Source organism: Cyphellophora europaea, assembly GCF_000365145.1.
Source record: "Cyphellophora europaea CBS 101466 unplaced genomic scaffold supercont1.5, whole genome shotgun sequence".
Taxonomy (NCBI): domain Eukaryota; kingdom Fungi; phylum Ascomycota; class Eurotiomycetes; order Chaetothyriales; family Cyphellophoraceae; genus Cyphellophora; species Cyphellophora europaea.
Window position 1 is genome coordinate 1,344,026 of NW_008481811.1, and position 14,009 is coordinate 1,358,034.

The 14,009-nt window shown below is 54.9% G+C and overlaps 5 protein-coding genes across 5 annotated transcripts; 4 read left to right on the plus strand and 1 right to left on the minus strand.

Moving 5' to 3' along the window:
- Nucleotides 1-760: 760 nt before the first annotated feature.
- On the plus strand, nt 761-2,865 carry HMPREF1541_05791 (phosphoenolpyruvate carboxykinase [ATP]; the record flags this gene model as incomplete). The annotated part of the gene is made up of 4 exons (XM_008720128.1): nt 761-928; nt 976-1,134; nt 1,480-2,339; nt 2,385-2,865. The coding sequence occupies 4 exons, from the start codon at nt 761-763 to the stop codon at nt 2,863-2,865; spliced, it is 1,668 nt and encodes a 555-aa protein (XP_008718350.1).
- Nucleotides 2,866-4,910: 2,045 nt separating this feature from the next.
- Nucleotides 4,911-6,362, plus strand: HMPREF1541_05792 (uncharacterized protein; the record flags this gene model as incomplete). Its single annotated transcript, XM_008720129.1, has 1 exon — nt 4,911-6,362. The coding sequence occupies one exon, from the start codon at nt 4,911-4,913 to the stop codon at nt 6,360-6,362; it is 1,452 nt and encodes a 483-aa protein (XP_008718351.1).
- Nucleotides 6,363-6,898: 536 nt separating this feature from the next.
- On the plus strand, nt 6,899-8,442 carry HMPREF1541_05793 (uncharacterized protein; the record flags this gene model as incomplete). The annotated part of the gene is made up of 2 exons (XM_008720130.1): nt 6,899-7,384; nt 7,462-8,442. 2 exons carry the CDS (start codon nt 6,899-6,901, stop codon nt 8,440-8,442), a joined length of 1,467 nt encoding a protein of 488 aa, XP_008718352.1.
- An 881-nt stretch (nt 8,443-9,323) lies between these two features.
- HMPREF1541_05794 (uncharacterized protein) lies at nt 9,324-10,974 on the plus strand (the record flags this gene model as incomplete). The annotated part of the gene is made up of 2 exons (XM_008720131.1): nt 9,324-10,577; nt 10,717-10,974. The coding sequence occupies 2 exons, from the start codon at nt 9,324-9,326 to the stop codon at nt 10,972-10,974; spliced, it is 1,512 nt and encodes a 503-aa protein (XP_008718353.1).
- Nucleotides 10,975-11,720: 746 nt separating this feature from the next.
- On the minus strand, nt 11,721-13,754 carry HMPREF1541_05795 (uncharacterized protein; the record flags this gene model as incomplete). Its single annotated transcript, XM_008720132.1, has 1 exon — nt 11,721-13,754. One exon carries the CDS (start codon nt 13,752-13,754, stop codon nt 11,721-11,723), a length of 2,034 nt encoding a protein of 677 aa, XP_008718354.1.
- Nucleotides 13,755-14,009: the final 255 nt, after the last annotated feature.

Here is a 14,009-nt window from a genome sequence, read left to right on the forward strand (position 1 = left end):
AGGCAACCAGGTGATGAATGATGCCCTACGGGTAGTTCGTGTCTGTGGTCAGGTGCAGTTAGAACAAAGAGAGAAGCGGGCGAGGCCAGTCGGAGGAAGTGGGGCAAGCGCGGGGGGCAACCATTTGCATTTTTGAGCCTGCATCATCAGCCAAGTCGTCCAAACCAATGCCAGAGCTGGAAGATCCGTTTACAGGTTGCTGTGTCCTTTCGTAACACGTTTCCACCTAACTCTTTGCTAGCCCAAGTACCTGGATTGCCGTGGCGGCTGCTTCTGACGTGCATGGTTCGAGCCAGCCACCGTTTCAAGCGCAGTCTGTTCCTTTCGTCACCGCTCCGGATCTCCTCCTCCTCCTGCTTCAATTTTTCTCGATCTTCTCCTTCTTTTCCCGTCTCTTTTACGTGTCGAAGGCGTTCTAGGTAAGTCGTCAGCCAGATCTCGACCCTTAAGACACCCAATCACTATCGACTTCGGGAAGATTCGGGGGTAACTGTTTGATATATAAACCTGACTCGTCTCCAGTGCAACATTCCGACTACACCCGCCTACCGTCTCCGACACTCGTAGGAAACCCACTCTTGGCCTGATTGATCGGAATCAGTACATATACACGGCAGTTACCCCAAAAATCATGACTGATTACTTTAAACGTCTCGATCCCACCAGCTCTGCCACTCCTCGTCCCACCACACCAGGCCCAGAGGACTCTAAAGCTCGTACTGAAGTTCTCAAGAGGAATCTCCGCAGCTACAAGCCCACCATGGTCTCCAATTCAGTCAACAAGACTGCTCTTCACCCAGGTGGTGTCGAACCGAGTCGGGAACACACTGAGCTCGAGGAGACGCTACACGAGCATGCCAACATTGACTACGACAGAGTCGCCATTGTTGCCAATCCCTCAGTAGCTGCCTTGTACGAAGATGCTCTGGTGAGTAGACAATCATCCTCGGATCAACTGAGCTCTAACAGGTTAAGGTTTACGAAAGTGGTTCAGCCGTCACCTCAAGTGGTGCTCTAACCGCGTACTCTGGCACAAAAACTGGTCGTTCGCCTTCTGACAAGCGTGTCGTCAAGGAGGAAGGCTCAGAAAAAGATGTCTGGTGGGGACCTGTGAACAAGCCTATGACCCCAGACGTAAGTTCTATCCTCTTGTACACACCTTCACATGCTCTCATCTCGATATCACTCGGACTTGTCTGGATTCAGAGTGACACTCTGAACCGGTCGTTATCCGAATGGTTCCCCCGCATTCGACGATAACGCGGGCATGAGGAAACTCCCGATGTGTCCTCCAGCGACCAGCTCAGGCAGTGATAGTGGGGCTCCGGGCAGCCGTGACGTCGTGGCTCCTTGCCGAGGCGCGCGTTCTCGCCAAGAAATCTCCACACCACGCGAGGATTCGGAACAGAGCCGCCCCACTCCTATGCGTCTTTGCGTGCATCGATCCGTGAATAGCCATGGCTAACATATGTTGCACAGGTCTGGAAAATCAACCGTGAGCGAGCCATTGACTACCTGAATACCCGGAACCGCATCTACGTTATCGACGGTTTTGCTGGTTGGGATGAACGCTACCGCATCAATGTCCGTGTCGTTTGCGCCCGTGCTTACCATGCGCTCTTCATGCGCAACATGCTCATCCGGCCTTCGAGAAAAGAGCTGGAACACTTCCATCCCGACTACGTGATCTACAATGCGGGTTCTTTCCCGGCCAACAGATATACCACTGGCATGACCAGTGCTACTAGCGTAGCCATCAACTTTGCCGAGAAAGAGATGGTTATCCTCGGTACTGAGTACGCTGGCGAGATGAAGAAGGGTATCTTTACTGTACTCTTCTATGAGATGCCCGTCAAGCACAACGTTCTGACACTACACTCGTCTGCGAACGAAGGTGAGAAAGGCGACGTCACTGTCTTCTTCGGTCTCTCTGGCACCGGGAAGACTACTCTATCTGCCGACCCTAAGCGCAAGCTCATCGGTGACGATGAGCACTGCTGGTCTGACAAGGGCGTCTTTAACATTGAAGGTGGCTGCTACGCCAAATGCATTGGCCTCTCCGCTGAGAAGGAACCCGATATCTTTGGAGCAATCAAGTTCGGCTCCGTCCTGGAGAATGTCGTCTTCGATCAGGAAACACGCGAAGTTGACTACGACGACTCAACCCTGACCGAGAACACACGCTGCGCCTACCCCATCGATTACATCCACAACGCCAAGATCCCTTGCCTGACCGACAACCACCCAACCAACATCATCCTGCTTACCTGCGACGCCCGCGGTGTGCTACCTCCGATCTCCAAGCTCGACACCAACTCGGTCATGTATCAGTTCATCAGGTAAGTTTCTGACCCATGATCGTTGATCCCACTAACAATTACTAGTGGCTACACATCAAAGATGGCTGGCACTGAGGATGGTGTCACCGAGCCCCAGGCTACCTTCTCTTCTTGCTTCGCCCAGCCCTTCTTGGCTCTTCATCCCATGCGTTACGCGAAGATGCTGGCGGACAAGATCCAGCAACACAATGCCAACGCTTGGCTCCTCAACACCGGTTGGGTTGGCGCCGGCGCCACCACTGGCGGCAAGCGCTGCCCTCTCAAGTATACTCGTGCCATCTTGGATGCCATTCATTCGGGTGAGCTTGCCAAGGCCGAGTACGAGACGTACCCAGTCTTCAACCTGCAGGTGCCCAAGACCTGCCCCAACGTCCCTGACGAGCTGCTCAACCCCAAGAAGAGCTGGACTGCGAGCACGGACTTCGATGAGGAGGTTACGAAGCTTGCCAAGCTCTTCGTCGAGAACTTCGATAAGTACAAGGATGAGGCGACTGACGAGGTCATCAAGGCTGGACCTCAAGTGTAAGATGATGTCTGACTAGCTTTCTGCATCATTGCTCGGCGTTTGGGTTGTTACAGAAACACGCGTTCGTCACTTGTGAATAGCGCAGAGCCAGATGGGATTCATCAAAGTACGAACGCGAGACGCGAGAGGCATCACGATGGACACGAACGGACAACATCCGATGATGGCACCTGGCGATGCGATGCACGTAGGGCCTCTTCATATCATGCCTACCTAGAATACGCAAAACCCTTTCATGCTATATGGTTGAAGACGTCCAAGTCTTATGTAGTCTTTGTCTACTTTACTGTCTCCAGCGTCATGCCGAAACATTGGCTGTCTGCAAATCGTCATAGTTCTCGTTACCCAGCTTTGTTAGCAAACGATGGAGATCAGCGATATTGCATTTCATGAGGTGAACCTCGATCCAACATCCTTGCGTTTATCATCGGACCCTGAGGTCCTGGTCCCAACGAAGCGGACCTCCCGGCAAGCTGAGATCAGCCCCATACATGCTCCGTTGGCCTCCAGATCTCCAACGACCTACGCCATGATATGCACACTAAGCAGTGATCCCTTCATTGAAACCATAACTCTGGTAGACTCTGCAGATGCTGCCGTGATCTACCACAGTGCAGATCTTTATGCATACTTGACGAGAGGCGGTTATTATCAGTCGCGAACAGCAAGACTCCCCCGGAGACTTTGAGCAATGACTGCTTCAGTGACCGAACAAGAAGGCCTGACGTCCCAGAGTTATTGTAGGAGCCATAGGGCGTGGGCCGCTCAGCAGGATGATATCGGCCGTGTGGTTCAGACAATGTGTGTGGGTGAAATGAAAAGCCTGAAGTGGCGACGTTGCGTCGTCGACCGAGAGCAGAAACTAGGATAGAAAGGCAGGGCTGCTTCCATGCCACCTGCCAGGATAGTATTGTTCGACCCGCTCAAGCCACGTTCGCGTGTCCTTCAGATATCGAGGTACACTTATTGCGTGGGATTGAGTAGAATCCTGGTTCACGAGGCCACGTCAGACACGGCTGCAGAGTAGCCATACTGTACCATCCGACCTGGGCTGAGGAAAACTCTCATCAACACGTGCTAATAATAAGGGCGGAATACTACTCCAATGCCAGGGCTGAAAGGTGTAAGCGAAAGCAAGAGAGAATGAGCAGCTGGGCGGGCCCGTGGAAGTCTGTCCGAGTGCCCCTCTGTGACATTATTCTGGCACCAGCTTGGCGGCCAAACTGCGCCCCAAATCTTTACTCGCCGCTGCTCCGTGCCTACTACACCTAGCCTCCTCCTCCCCAATTCGCAACTTGCCCTTCTACTTCACCCACAGCACCGCACCGCTGCCACCCGCCCTCAGCATGGCTGACCCGGACAATATCTAGAGACACACCTTTTTCCCCTTCAGCACACTCGACTTGATTTTACGGCGCTTGGGCGGTTTTCGACGGTTTTCCCCCATCACAATTACTGTGCACTTTTCCCCGGCGTTCTCCCGTTTCCTACCCACTTCTATCGCACGCCTCAACCGGTGCGGGCACCGCACCTCAGCTTGACCGATCTGACTGTAAACTTGGGTACTAACGCTCAACATTGTTCGCGACCCACTGCTATCCTCATTCGCGGCTTTCGACGCTGTTCGCGCGCTTCTGTCGTCGCTGAACTCCAGTCTGTGTGCTACCCGAGGACCCGAACCGCTTTCTCAGCCCGACAAAACTCGACGACACTCCTGCGCAGTAACGCGCGCTCGACACTTGAGGCCTTCACAAAACACATTTACAACGTTTAAAAGAGCCACGCAAAATAGAAGCGAGCCACCATGCTCATCGACGGCGAGAAATATGCTTGCGAGGCCTGTATCCGCGGCCACCGAGTGTCATCTTGCAACCACTCTGAGAGAGACTTGATCCATGTCGCTCGCAAAGGACGGCGTAAGTCTGCCCTTTATCATGTCTTCGTGTGCTCTGTCTGCCCGCCGCGCGGGTCGGCATTGCCTTCCCATCCTTACGCGCCACGACACCTCCCGCCACAGCCTAACTCGCAGACTCTGATTTTACCCCATGCCTCCGGAACACGATCCAAGACAGAGGACTGACAGACTGCCAGCCATATCTCAGTGCCAACACTGCCGTGGTCAGCGTAAAGCTCGCAGCCAGCATGTGAACTGCCAATGTGGCGCAGCCAACGCCCACGACAAGGACAACTGCCCACACGGCGATGGTAACAGCGACAGCTGCTGCTGTTCACACACGTCTAAATGTACTTGCGCGATCAAGCGCGACAAGACCGCTCAGGTTGTGCCGGAAGATGGCAACCAGGTCCTTCATCCCAAGGACTCGCCTAAGCCGTTAGCCCACATCAAGAACTGTCACGATAATAAACCTATGGTTTTCACCGGCAATGGACACCACAAGCCTGCGCATAAATTCAATGATGCCCACCATCAACTAGGATCGCCGTACAAAATTCCCTCGCGCGCAAACACTGTACACCACCACGGACATCTTGCTCAGCGATCTACGGACAGTCTACCTCTTAGCAAATTCGCCAGACCACACCATGAATCACCACTGCACCACTCTATTACTCCACGGCAAATAAAGAGCGAACACAACTCTCCACAAGTAGGACCGACATTCATTCCCACCAGTATCCCCAACGATTTCAGATTGCCAGAATACGACCCGAATGCTTACTCGTACTCACCGTTCACCGCAAGTACACCGGGCACGCAGGGTAATAGTCGCGACGAGCTCTCAATCGAGGAGCAGTTTCCTGACGCTTTTCCCATCCGGTTTTCACAACCCGAGGAATCACAAGCTCCCCAGAATGTGGATTGGTCAAGTTATGACTTTCCTGGTTTTGGCGCGAATGATAGCATGCTCATGAACAATCCGGGCTGGGCCAGCCAGGCTATGCCCGTGGCCTCTGAGCAATTCGGCAATTTGAACCTCGGTGTCACTCCCTCTAGCGGCGACGTCACGGATGTGGACGAGTTCGGATTTAGCAGACCAAATCAACCTCAATCGATGAGTGGTGATGGCTCGACTGGGGTCAGCAGTCCTGGCGATGGTCAGCTGGATACATATCGGCTGAGTGTGGAAGGCACTCCCCAATCCAACATCCTAGCTAGTGACAATCTCAACAGCCTGGATATTGATGACTATCTTCGACAAGCGCAAGAAGAGACCAAGCGCATGGCGATGCAGAATCAGATACGCCAGCCCCCGGCGACGACACGACCTCAATTGTCGCCTGAATCATCACAAAGTGCTTTTAGCCCAGAGCAGGTCCTGCCGGGACCCACTTTCAACAGCATGCACCCTTACACTGTGCACGAGGCGCAACAGCGAGCACATTCTGCAGATACTGGACCGCAATCTACTTCAAAGCATTCAAGCACGGTGCCAGCAACATCGTTGGCGGAAGATCCATCTTGGTCGGCGGCGCCTGAGATCAACCCTACTTTGCTTCTGGACGACGCTCAAGAGGATGAGGACTGGATCCGGTAGGCGCTGAGCGAATGATTTCACGAGATATGACCATGCACAACGGATGGGTTGGTTCTGCTGCTGGTGTTCAAGTAGCCAAAGCTTCCGGATCGCAAGTGGCAGCTAGGGGTAACAATGGCGCGGTCTAGGGAGTCAAAAGGTCTACAGCACAAGAGATATATGCTGGAAGCGTATAAGTCGCAGCTGACTTGACACGATCACTTCAAATGAAGATGTGATGCAGTGATTTATTCCTTGATTCAATGATTATGTTCTTTAACCTTGCTCAGAGCGAGGCAAACGACTATAAGATCTTTCTTCAACCATCTTTTTTCGGCGTCATGCTATCCTGTAGTGTGCTCAGCACAATGTGAGATCTGCATTTGAATTGGGCTTCTCGGTGCCAGCTGTTGGGTCTTGGCAGGGTCGGAGCAGGCAACGGGTGGCCGCGCCTTCGCGTGCCTCCAACTCGTGGATTTATCCATCACCTCGACCACATCACAACCTCTCTTCAGTTCACTGTCCACAGCTCTGCCTCCTTTTGCAGATCTTCAACCATGGGTTCTGAACCACAATTCGCCAAATATCCCATCCTCCGGGTGGCACAGTCCATCTTCACACTCTCGACCGGACCCCAAGCCGCTCAGCAGACCTCTCTCACCTACCTGCAAGATGCAATCAAAGAGCACAAGATGGCGCCGCTATATCGGCATCTCGCACATCCTACGGAAGGTGTACTGAACTCCGTTGGTGAGGGCACCGCCGAGACAGCAAAACCGCACTCGCAGTCGCAGTCCCAGCCTCAACCATCGAGGCGAGGGTCGTTGGTGGCCAGCAACCTGGTGCCGCCGAGCCGGAAGGCGCTGGCGGGTGGCGTACTGCCGTGGGATGAGGCACTGTACGAGCAGCTGAAGAAGGACAACGAGCGCGAGTTGCAGGAGATTCAAAAGGAAGAAGACGAGGCGGAGGAGAAGGCCGGCGAGACGGAGGTGCAGGCGGCGCGGAGCAAGCGCGCGGACTTCTGGGCGCGGATTGGTGATAAGGTGTGCGAAGCTCCATGCCGTCTTTACGGACACTGCTTGATTGTGTGGATGGTTTACTAATGAGCGGGCGTTTCTAGGACAAAGCCATTTCTTCCTACGAGGAGATCTTCGAGAAGACGGGTCCGCTGGGCACCAAGATCGATATCGTGCTGGCCATCATACGCGTGGGCCTGTTCTTCAACGACAAGGCGTTTGTCAAGAAGCAAGTGGAGCGGGCGAATATTCTGGTCGAGGGCGGCGGTGATTGGGATCGACGCAATAGATTGAAGGCTTACAAGGGCTTGCATTTGCTGACGGTCCGGTCGTACAATGTGGCAGCACCGTTGCTACTGGATTCACTGTCCACATTCACATCCTACGAGCTGTGCAGCTACTCCAGTCTGGTGGTCTACAGTGTTCTCGCAGGTACCTTATCACTCAAGCGCACGGACTTCAAGAAAAGCGTGGTGGATGCGGCCGAGATCAAGGTCATCCTAGGCAACGACGAGGGTGAGAAGCTGCCGGGTGCAGGGGACGAGGAGATGAAAGATGTCAGTGCCGCGACTGAATCGAGGGCTACGGGACTCGTGAATCTCAGCGCGTTGGGCACGGGTACGGAGGCGCAGCCGGAGGAGGCGGTCGATTTCAAGCCACTGGCCAGCCTGGTCAACGATCTCTACAACGGCAACTACCGCGGCTTCTTTCAGGCGCTGGCGGCGGTGGAGGAGAGCTTTTTGACGACCGACCGCTACTTGTACGAACACCGTGGGTGGTTTGTGCGAGAGATGCGACTGCGAGGCTATCAGCAATTGCTGCAGTCGTACCGCATCGTGGGACTGGAATCGATGGCTCAGGCGTTTGGTGTCAGTGTGGACTTCCTGGATCGGGACCTGGCCAAGTTCATTGCGGCGGGCAAAATTCACTGCACCATCGACCGCGTGCAGGGGACAATCGAGACCACGAGACCGGACGACAAGAACAGCCAGTACAGCAACGTGGTCAAGCTGGGCGATCAGCTGATTACAAAGCTGCAGAAGTATGGGCAAGCTGTACGCCTAAGAGGCAGCGAGCGGGCGTAGATGGAAGCCTCTGTACTGCATAGCGGAGCGACAGGCGTTGCTGGAAGAGGTTATCTGTACCTGTAGTGTCTACAGCTCGGCGGCATGCGAGCAGATACCCGTCCTAGATAGAGAAAAAATCCGGCATTATCAGCAGGACGGATTGTGATACCAAGAGAGGGTAGCATGCATGAGATCTTGCATTATCCGTAGACGGGCCACTCTGATCGCTGCGTGTTGCTCGCTTGATGCACCTTGGACCTTGCAGCCGGACGCTTCATGTTGCTTCTGACACCCCCACTCTCCACTTTTGTTTTGTTCATCCTTCAACGACACAACCGTCGTCTCGCGTTACCTCAGATAGCTCAGGAGCTCGCCCTGCAATCAGGCTCCTAGAGCTTGCTCATATCTATCTCGACTTATCTTTCTTTTGCTCCCGACGCATACCGCACAGTGCTGGACGAATAGAGCTGAGCTCCCCCACAGGCACCGCCCAGCGACACTGCTGCACCTATGGCCACGATGCAAGCGTCATCGGTCTTGCGACACGACATATCCACGACCTGCAAGCATATTGTCCGCGCCAAACAGCCTCAGGTCATCCTCCACCATCAAGCTGGTACGTATTTCACCACAGAATCACTCCACGCCAAACAGCACCACAGACACTCCACACCCCACAGCCCTCGCATGACTCAAAAAGCCGTGCAAACGATCGACCCCAGCTGCCCGTCGACCTAACTTCTCCGACCGTTTTTCTTCCCGCACCGCGTGAGCCCGCCCAAAGACATCTAGCCCAGCTGGACTGATCAGACTTTTCCGACTATATAGCAACATCACCCTACCTACCCCGTGCTTTTGCCTACCAGATCCACAGACACCCTGTATCGCAACGGCGCACGATGGCCTCCACTCAGAGCCTTAAATCCCTGTCCAAGGATAATATTAACCAAAATATTGTCTCCGCCCAATATGCCGTCCGTGGCGAGCTCGCTATAAAATCCGAAGAGTATCGCGCCCAACTGAAGTCCCAGTCCGCCAAGCCCAGCGACCCCCCCACCCCTCCAGACTCCTCCTCCCACCAGTCCTCGCTGCCTTTCGACACCGTCATATCCGCCAATATTGGTAACCCTCAACAGCTCGACCAACGGCCCATCACCTTCTTCCGTCAAGTGCTCGCTCTGCTCGAGAACCCTCCACTCCTCGAGCACCCCGACGTATTAGAGTCCACCTTTGGCTACCCTCCCGATGCCATTGCCCGCGCGAAGCATCTGCTGTCGGAGATTGGCTCCGTCGGCGCCTACTCCCAGAGTGCAGGAGCCCCTGCCATCCGTCAGTCAGTTGCCAAGTTCATTGAGCGCCGTGATGGCTTCGAGGCCGACTGGCAGAACATCTACCTCTCCGCGGGCGCCTCTTCGGGCGTCAACACCCTCCTCAATGTCATGCGTGGATCTGCAAACACTGGTGTATTAGTCCCTATTCCCCAGTATCCGCTTTACACGGCATCCTTATCCGTCCTCAACGCCACATGCGTTCCCTACCTACTCGATGAATCCAAGTCATGGGGCACATCGCTAGATGTCATCAAGGAGAGCTACGAGCGTGCCGTTGCCGAAGGCACCGACGTGCGCGCCATCGTCGTCATCAACCCCGGCAACCCCACAGGAGCCAGCCTCAGCGAAGACGACATCAAGTCCGTGATCCGCTTCGCCGCCGAGCGCAAACTGGTCGTCATGGCCGACGAGGTGTACCAGACCAACGTCTTCATCGGCAAGTTCCACAGCTTCAAGCGCGTGCTCCGACAGCTGCAGCAGGCCGAGCCGGGCACCTTCGACAACGTCGAGCTCGCGTCCCTGCACTCGATATCCAAGGGCATGGTGGGCGAGTGCGGCCACCGCGGCGGCTACTTTGAGCTCGTGGGCTTCGACAAGGAGGTGCAAGCGCAGATCTTCAAATTCATCTCCATCGTCCTCTGTCCGCCCGTCATCGGCCAGTGTCTCGTGGACCTCATGGTGAACCCACCCAAGGAGGGCGAGCCCAGTTGGCAGCTCTACGACAAGGAGTACAACGGCATCAAGGAAGGACTGAGGGAACGCGCTACGGCGCTGTACAAGGCCTTCAACGAGATGGAGGGCGTTGAGTGCGGCGAACCACAAGTACGTTTTTCTCTCTCTTTCCCTTTCCCTTTAACTTCCCCTCCTGGCTTCCCTGACTCACATCCATCTGACACACCAATGCATGCACCCCTTCTCCCGTCTCTGCCTCTTCTGAATCTCCACTAACGTCCAATCACAGGGATCAATGTACCTTTTCCCGACGATCCACCTCCCCCAAAAAGCCACCGACGCCGCCAGCGCCGCGGGCAAGAACCCAGACGACTTCTACTGCCTGCGCCTCCTGGACGCCACCGGCATCTGCGTCGTCCCCGGCAGCGGCTTCGGCCAGAAACCGGGGACCCTGCATCTGCGCACCACGTTCCTCGCGCCCGGCACGGATTGGGTGGGGAGGTGGACCAGGTTCCACAAGGAGTTTATGGAGAAATATCGCGACTGAAGCGCAGCGTTGCGTACGATGGTGCGATGTTGGGGGCGTAGGGAGGATGTGGGGAGGAGGAAGGGAGGGGGCGGGAATCGCCATGGCCGTCGGGAGAGGTTGCGGGAGAGGGGGCTGAGGGCAACCAGCAGAGGAGTGAAAGAATGAGAGCACTGTAGGACGGACTGATGGCATGACAAGGGTCCGCAGAGTTTCCCAAACCCGAATTGGAAACATTTCGTGTACATGCTTGCATGTCCTGTCCAAGAAAGCCATTAACAGACATCAACTGCAGCCTTTTTGCAAGAGCCATTGCATATACATATGCAAGTGCATACACTTCTACCGGCACCAACAACAGCAACGGGACATATGCACATATCGTGGAACATTGGTTATGGGATCTACTGGATGAAAGGGAAGGAGGGGATCATCAGACTGAGAAGCACCATCTATCAATCCAATTGTTTAACGAAATAAGGGCTAGCGTGCATCATATGGTATGGGTCAGTTGAGGACGGAGCATATCATCATAGGCGAGATTAGCATACCAGGCAATAGATTTGGCACTGATCTCTCTTCTTATATGTTCGTTCTTTGCCCGAAGGACGTGCTTAGCACGGAGGAGCGGAGCGGGCAGGAGGATGATTTGGAGCGCCATATCTTTTCACTGATAAGCCCGTCAATGGCCGGGACCCATCCGACACCAGGTATTCTGGTACGGTATTCCCGAGCGTCGCCATCTAACCATACCCCTCTCTACCTAATCAAGGCAACGCCAAAGTATCCCACTCGAACTGGCCAGTCAAGAAATCGTCCGTCAGCAACAGGCCCAGGTCCGGTGTCGTGCCGTCCGAAGCCCCTGCCGCCGGTACGCCAGACTCAAACTCAGGCAACTCCAGCTCCTCGCCCGCGGTCCACGGCGAAGCAGCAAAGTTCACCACGGGCCCGAGGTCGATGTCCATGCTCATGCCTATGTCCATTTGGCCCCGTGGCGTGCCTTGCGTCTCGGTCTGCATGGCTCTCTCAATACTGCCCTTGATCTCCCTGACGCAGGGCCAGACCCTCTGAATCTCTTCCATTGCCCCAAGGAGAGTGGCGAGGGGCTTCGCAACGTCGCTATCCGTCCAAGCGGAGTTGTCGAAGAAGCGCTTCATGAGGACGGTGCCGGCGGCGCTGGACAGGATGTGCACAAAGTCCAGGGGGAGATCGGCGAGACGGTAATGTCTGCTATAAGAGGTGATGAGGCGAAGGACTGCAGATAGAGAGGCGTAGCAGATCTCAACATCCTCGGATTGTGCAATGTTGGCGGTGTGGAAGAGATGTCGTGGGGGTCGATGAAGGATGGTCATTGCCGTATGGAACAGCATGTGTAGATGCAGGACGTAGCTCGGCACTTGCCCTACTGTCCACTGATTCCAGTGTAGCTTTCCAGGTAGCTCTGACAGCCACTTTGTCAGGCTCACGTGAACCCGTTGAGCCGCAGTAGCAGCAACGGTGGCATTTTGATGTCTGTTTTCGAACACATCGACAATCATGTCGTGCAATATCTTCGACAGCTCGATCTGATAGACCAGGGAGGCTACTAATGCAATCCCATCCTCGTAGGCGGTGGCGGAGGTGCCTGTAGAGATGTAGGTATCTAGCAGAGATTCCCACTCTGGAGGATAGGGTATGCGAATTGTGTTTCTGACATCGGACTCATGTGGATACAGGGCGGGTGGGCGGCCGAAGTGTAGAGACAACTGCTTATCTGCAACGTATGCTGTCCAGTACACCCGTCGGAAGATCTCTCGGTCCACAAGTCCCTTGTTCGACGTCCAATTATTAGGATCAAGGTGTAGACCCATTTCATGCGCAAGTCGAAATGCCATCCCACAGAACAGCCAGCCTTTTGATGCTTTGCCCTGGCCAATTTCGAGGTAGCCGAGCATGATGAGCGACTGCAGCGTAGTTAGATCAGGCTTTTCGAGGGTTTGGAGTAGCAGTGCTTGTGACTGGTCCATGAACAAAGATGCCAGGGCGTAGAACTCGGGGTCCTCAGACAGTCGCGCACCGAGAGCGCACATGCTATAAAGCAGGACTTCGGAATAGTATGGACCGGCTCCTGCATCCCAGTCTCGCAGAAACCACTCTCTATAGACGTACATGTTGTAATAGTATGACTGCTTGAAGAAGGTGGTCATCAACTGGCGGCAGACAGGGTGATGGGGCGGATACTCGAAGGAGAGGCTGTCTGGACTAGTGATAGATGCTGTAGACGTCCTGTGGAGTGCGGGACCACTTATGGTGGTATCGGGCTCATCGTCAAATAAGACGGATGCCTCCTCCGACACGTGAAGTTGATAGGCTGATGTGCCGCCAAAGAATTGTGTCGCAGGGCGGGCGGACAAAGAACGTAGCTGACCAGCTCGGGCTCGAGCCTCTGTGATTTCGCTCTGAGGGGAGGTCGTTGGCTCGACGGCGTCAATTGGCTCCTGGGCACGATCCAGCGACGGCTTGCGAGAAGCTGCTCTCGAGTTGTAGTCTGCGAGCATCTCGTCCCGCTCCGAGGCAGTTGAGGACGCTAGCTTCTGGATGAAGGCATCCAGGGCTGCAATCTGGGACTCGAGTGCCTGTACATGCCGGCGGGGCACGGGGCGTTGCTTCTCGCCTGTCCCAGATAGTACGCAAGCGGTGCCTGCCTTCTGACATCTGGCGCAAGGTCTGCGGCGGTCGCATTTGATTTTACGCCGGCGGCATCTCTCACACGAGATAATGGTACCTTCCGCCGCCTTGCCCGATTGCGGGGCTTCGACCATCGCTTCACGACCTCCCAAAGACCAGCAAGTCGAAAGCAGAGAAGCGCACCGATGCAAAGGCGATAACTATGTAGCTGGCTTGCAGCTGGGTTGCTATCAAAGGGTGCGAAGGAATGACAAGAAGATAGATCGTGAGAGGGTCGAGGTTGGGAGATGAGCTATCCTCCGCAAATTACCCCTCGAGTACGCGGACAAGGCAAACCGAGGCAACCACTTGTAGCCTTACGATGGTTGATCCAAATGTTCCTCTAGGAC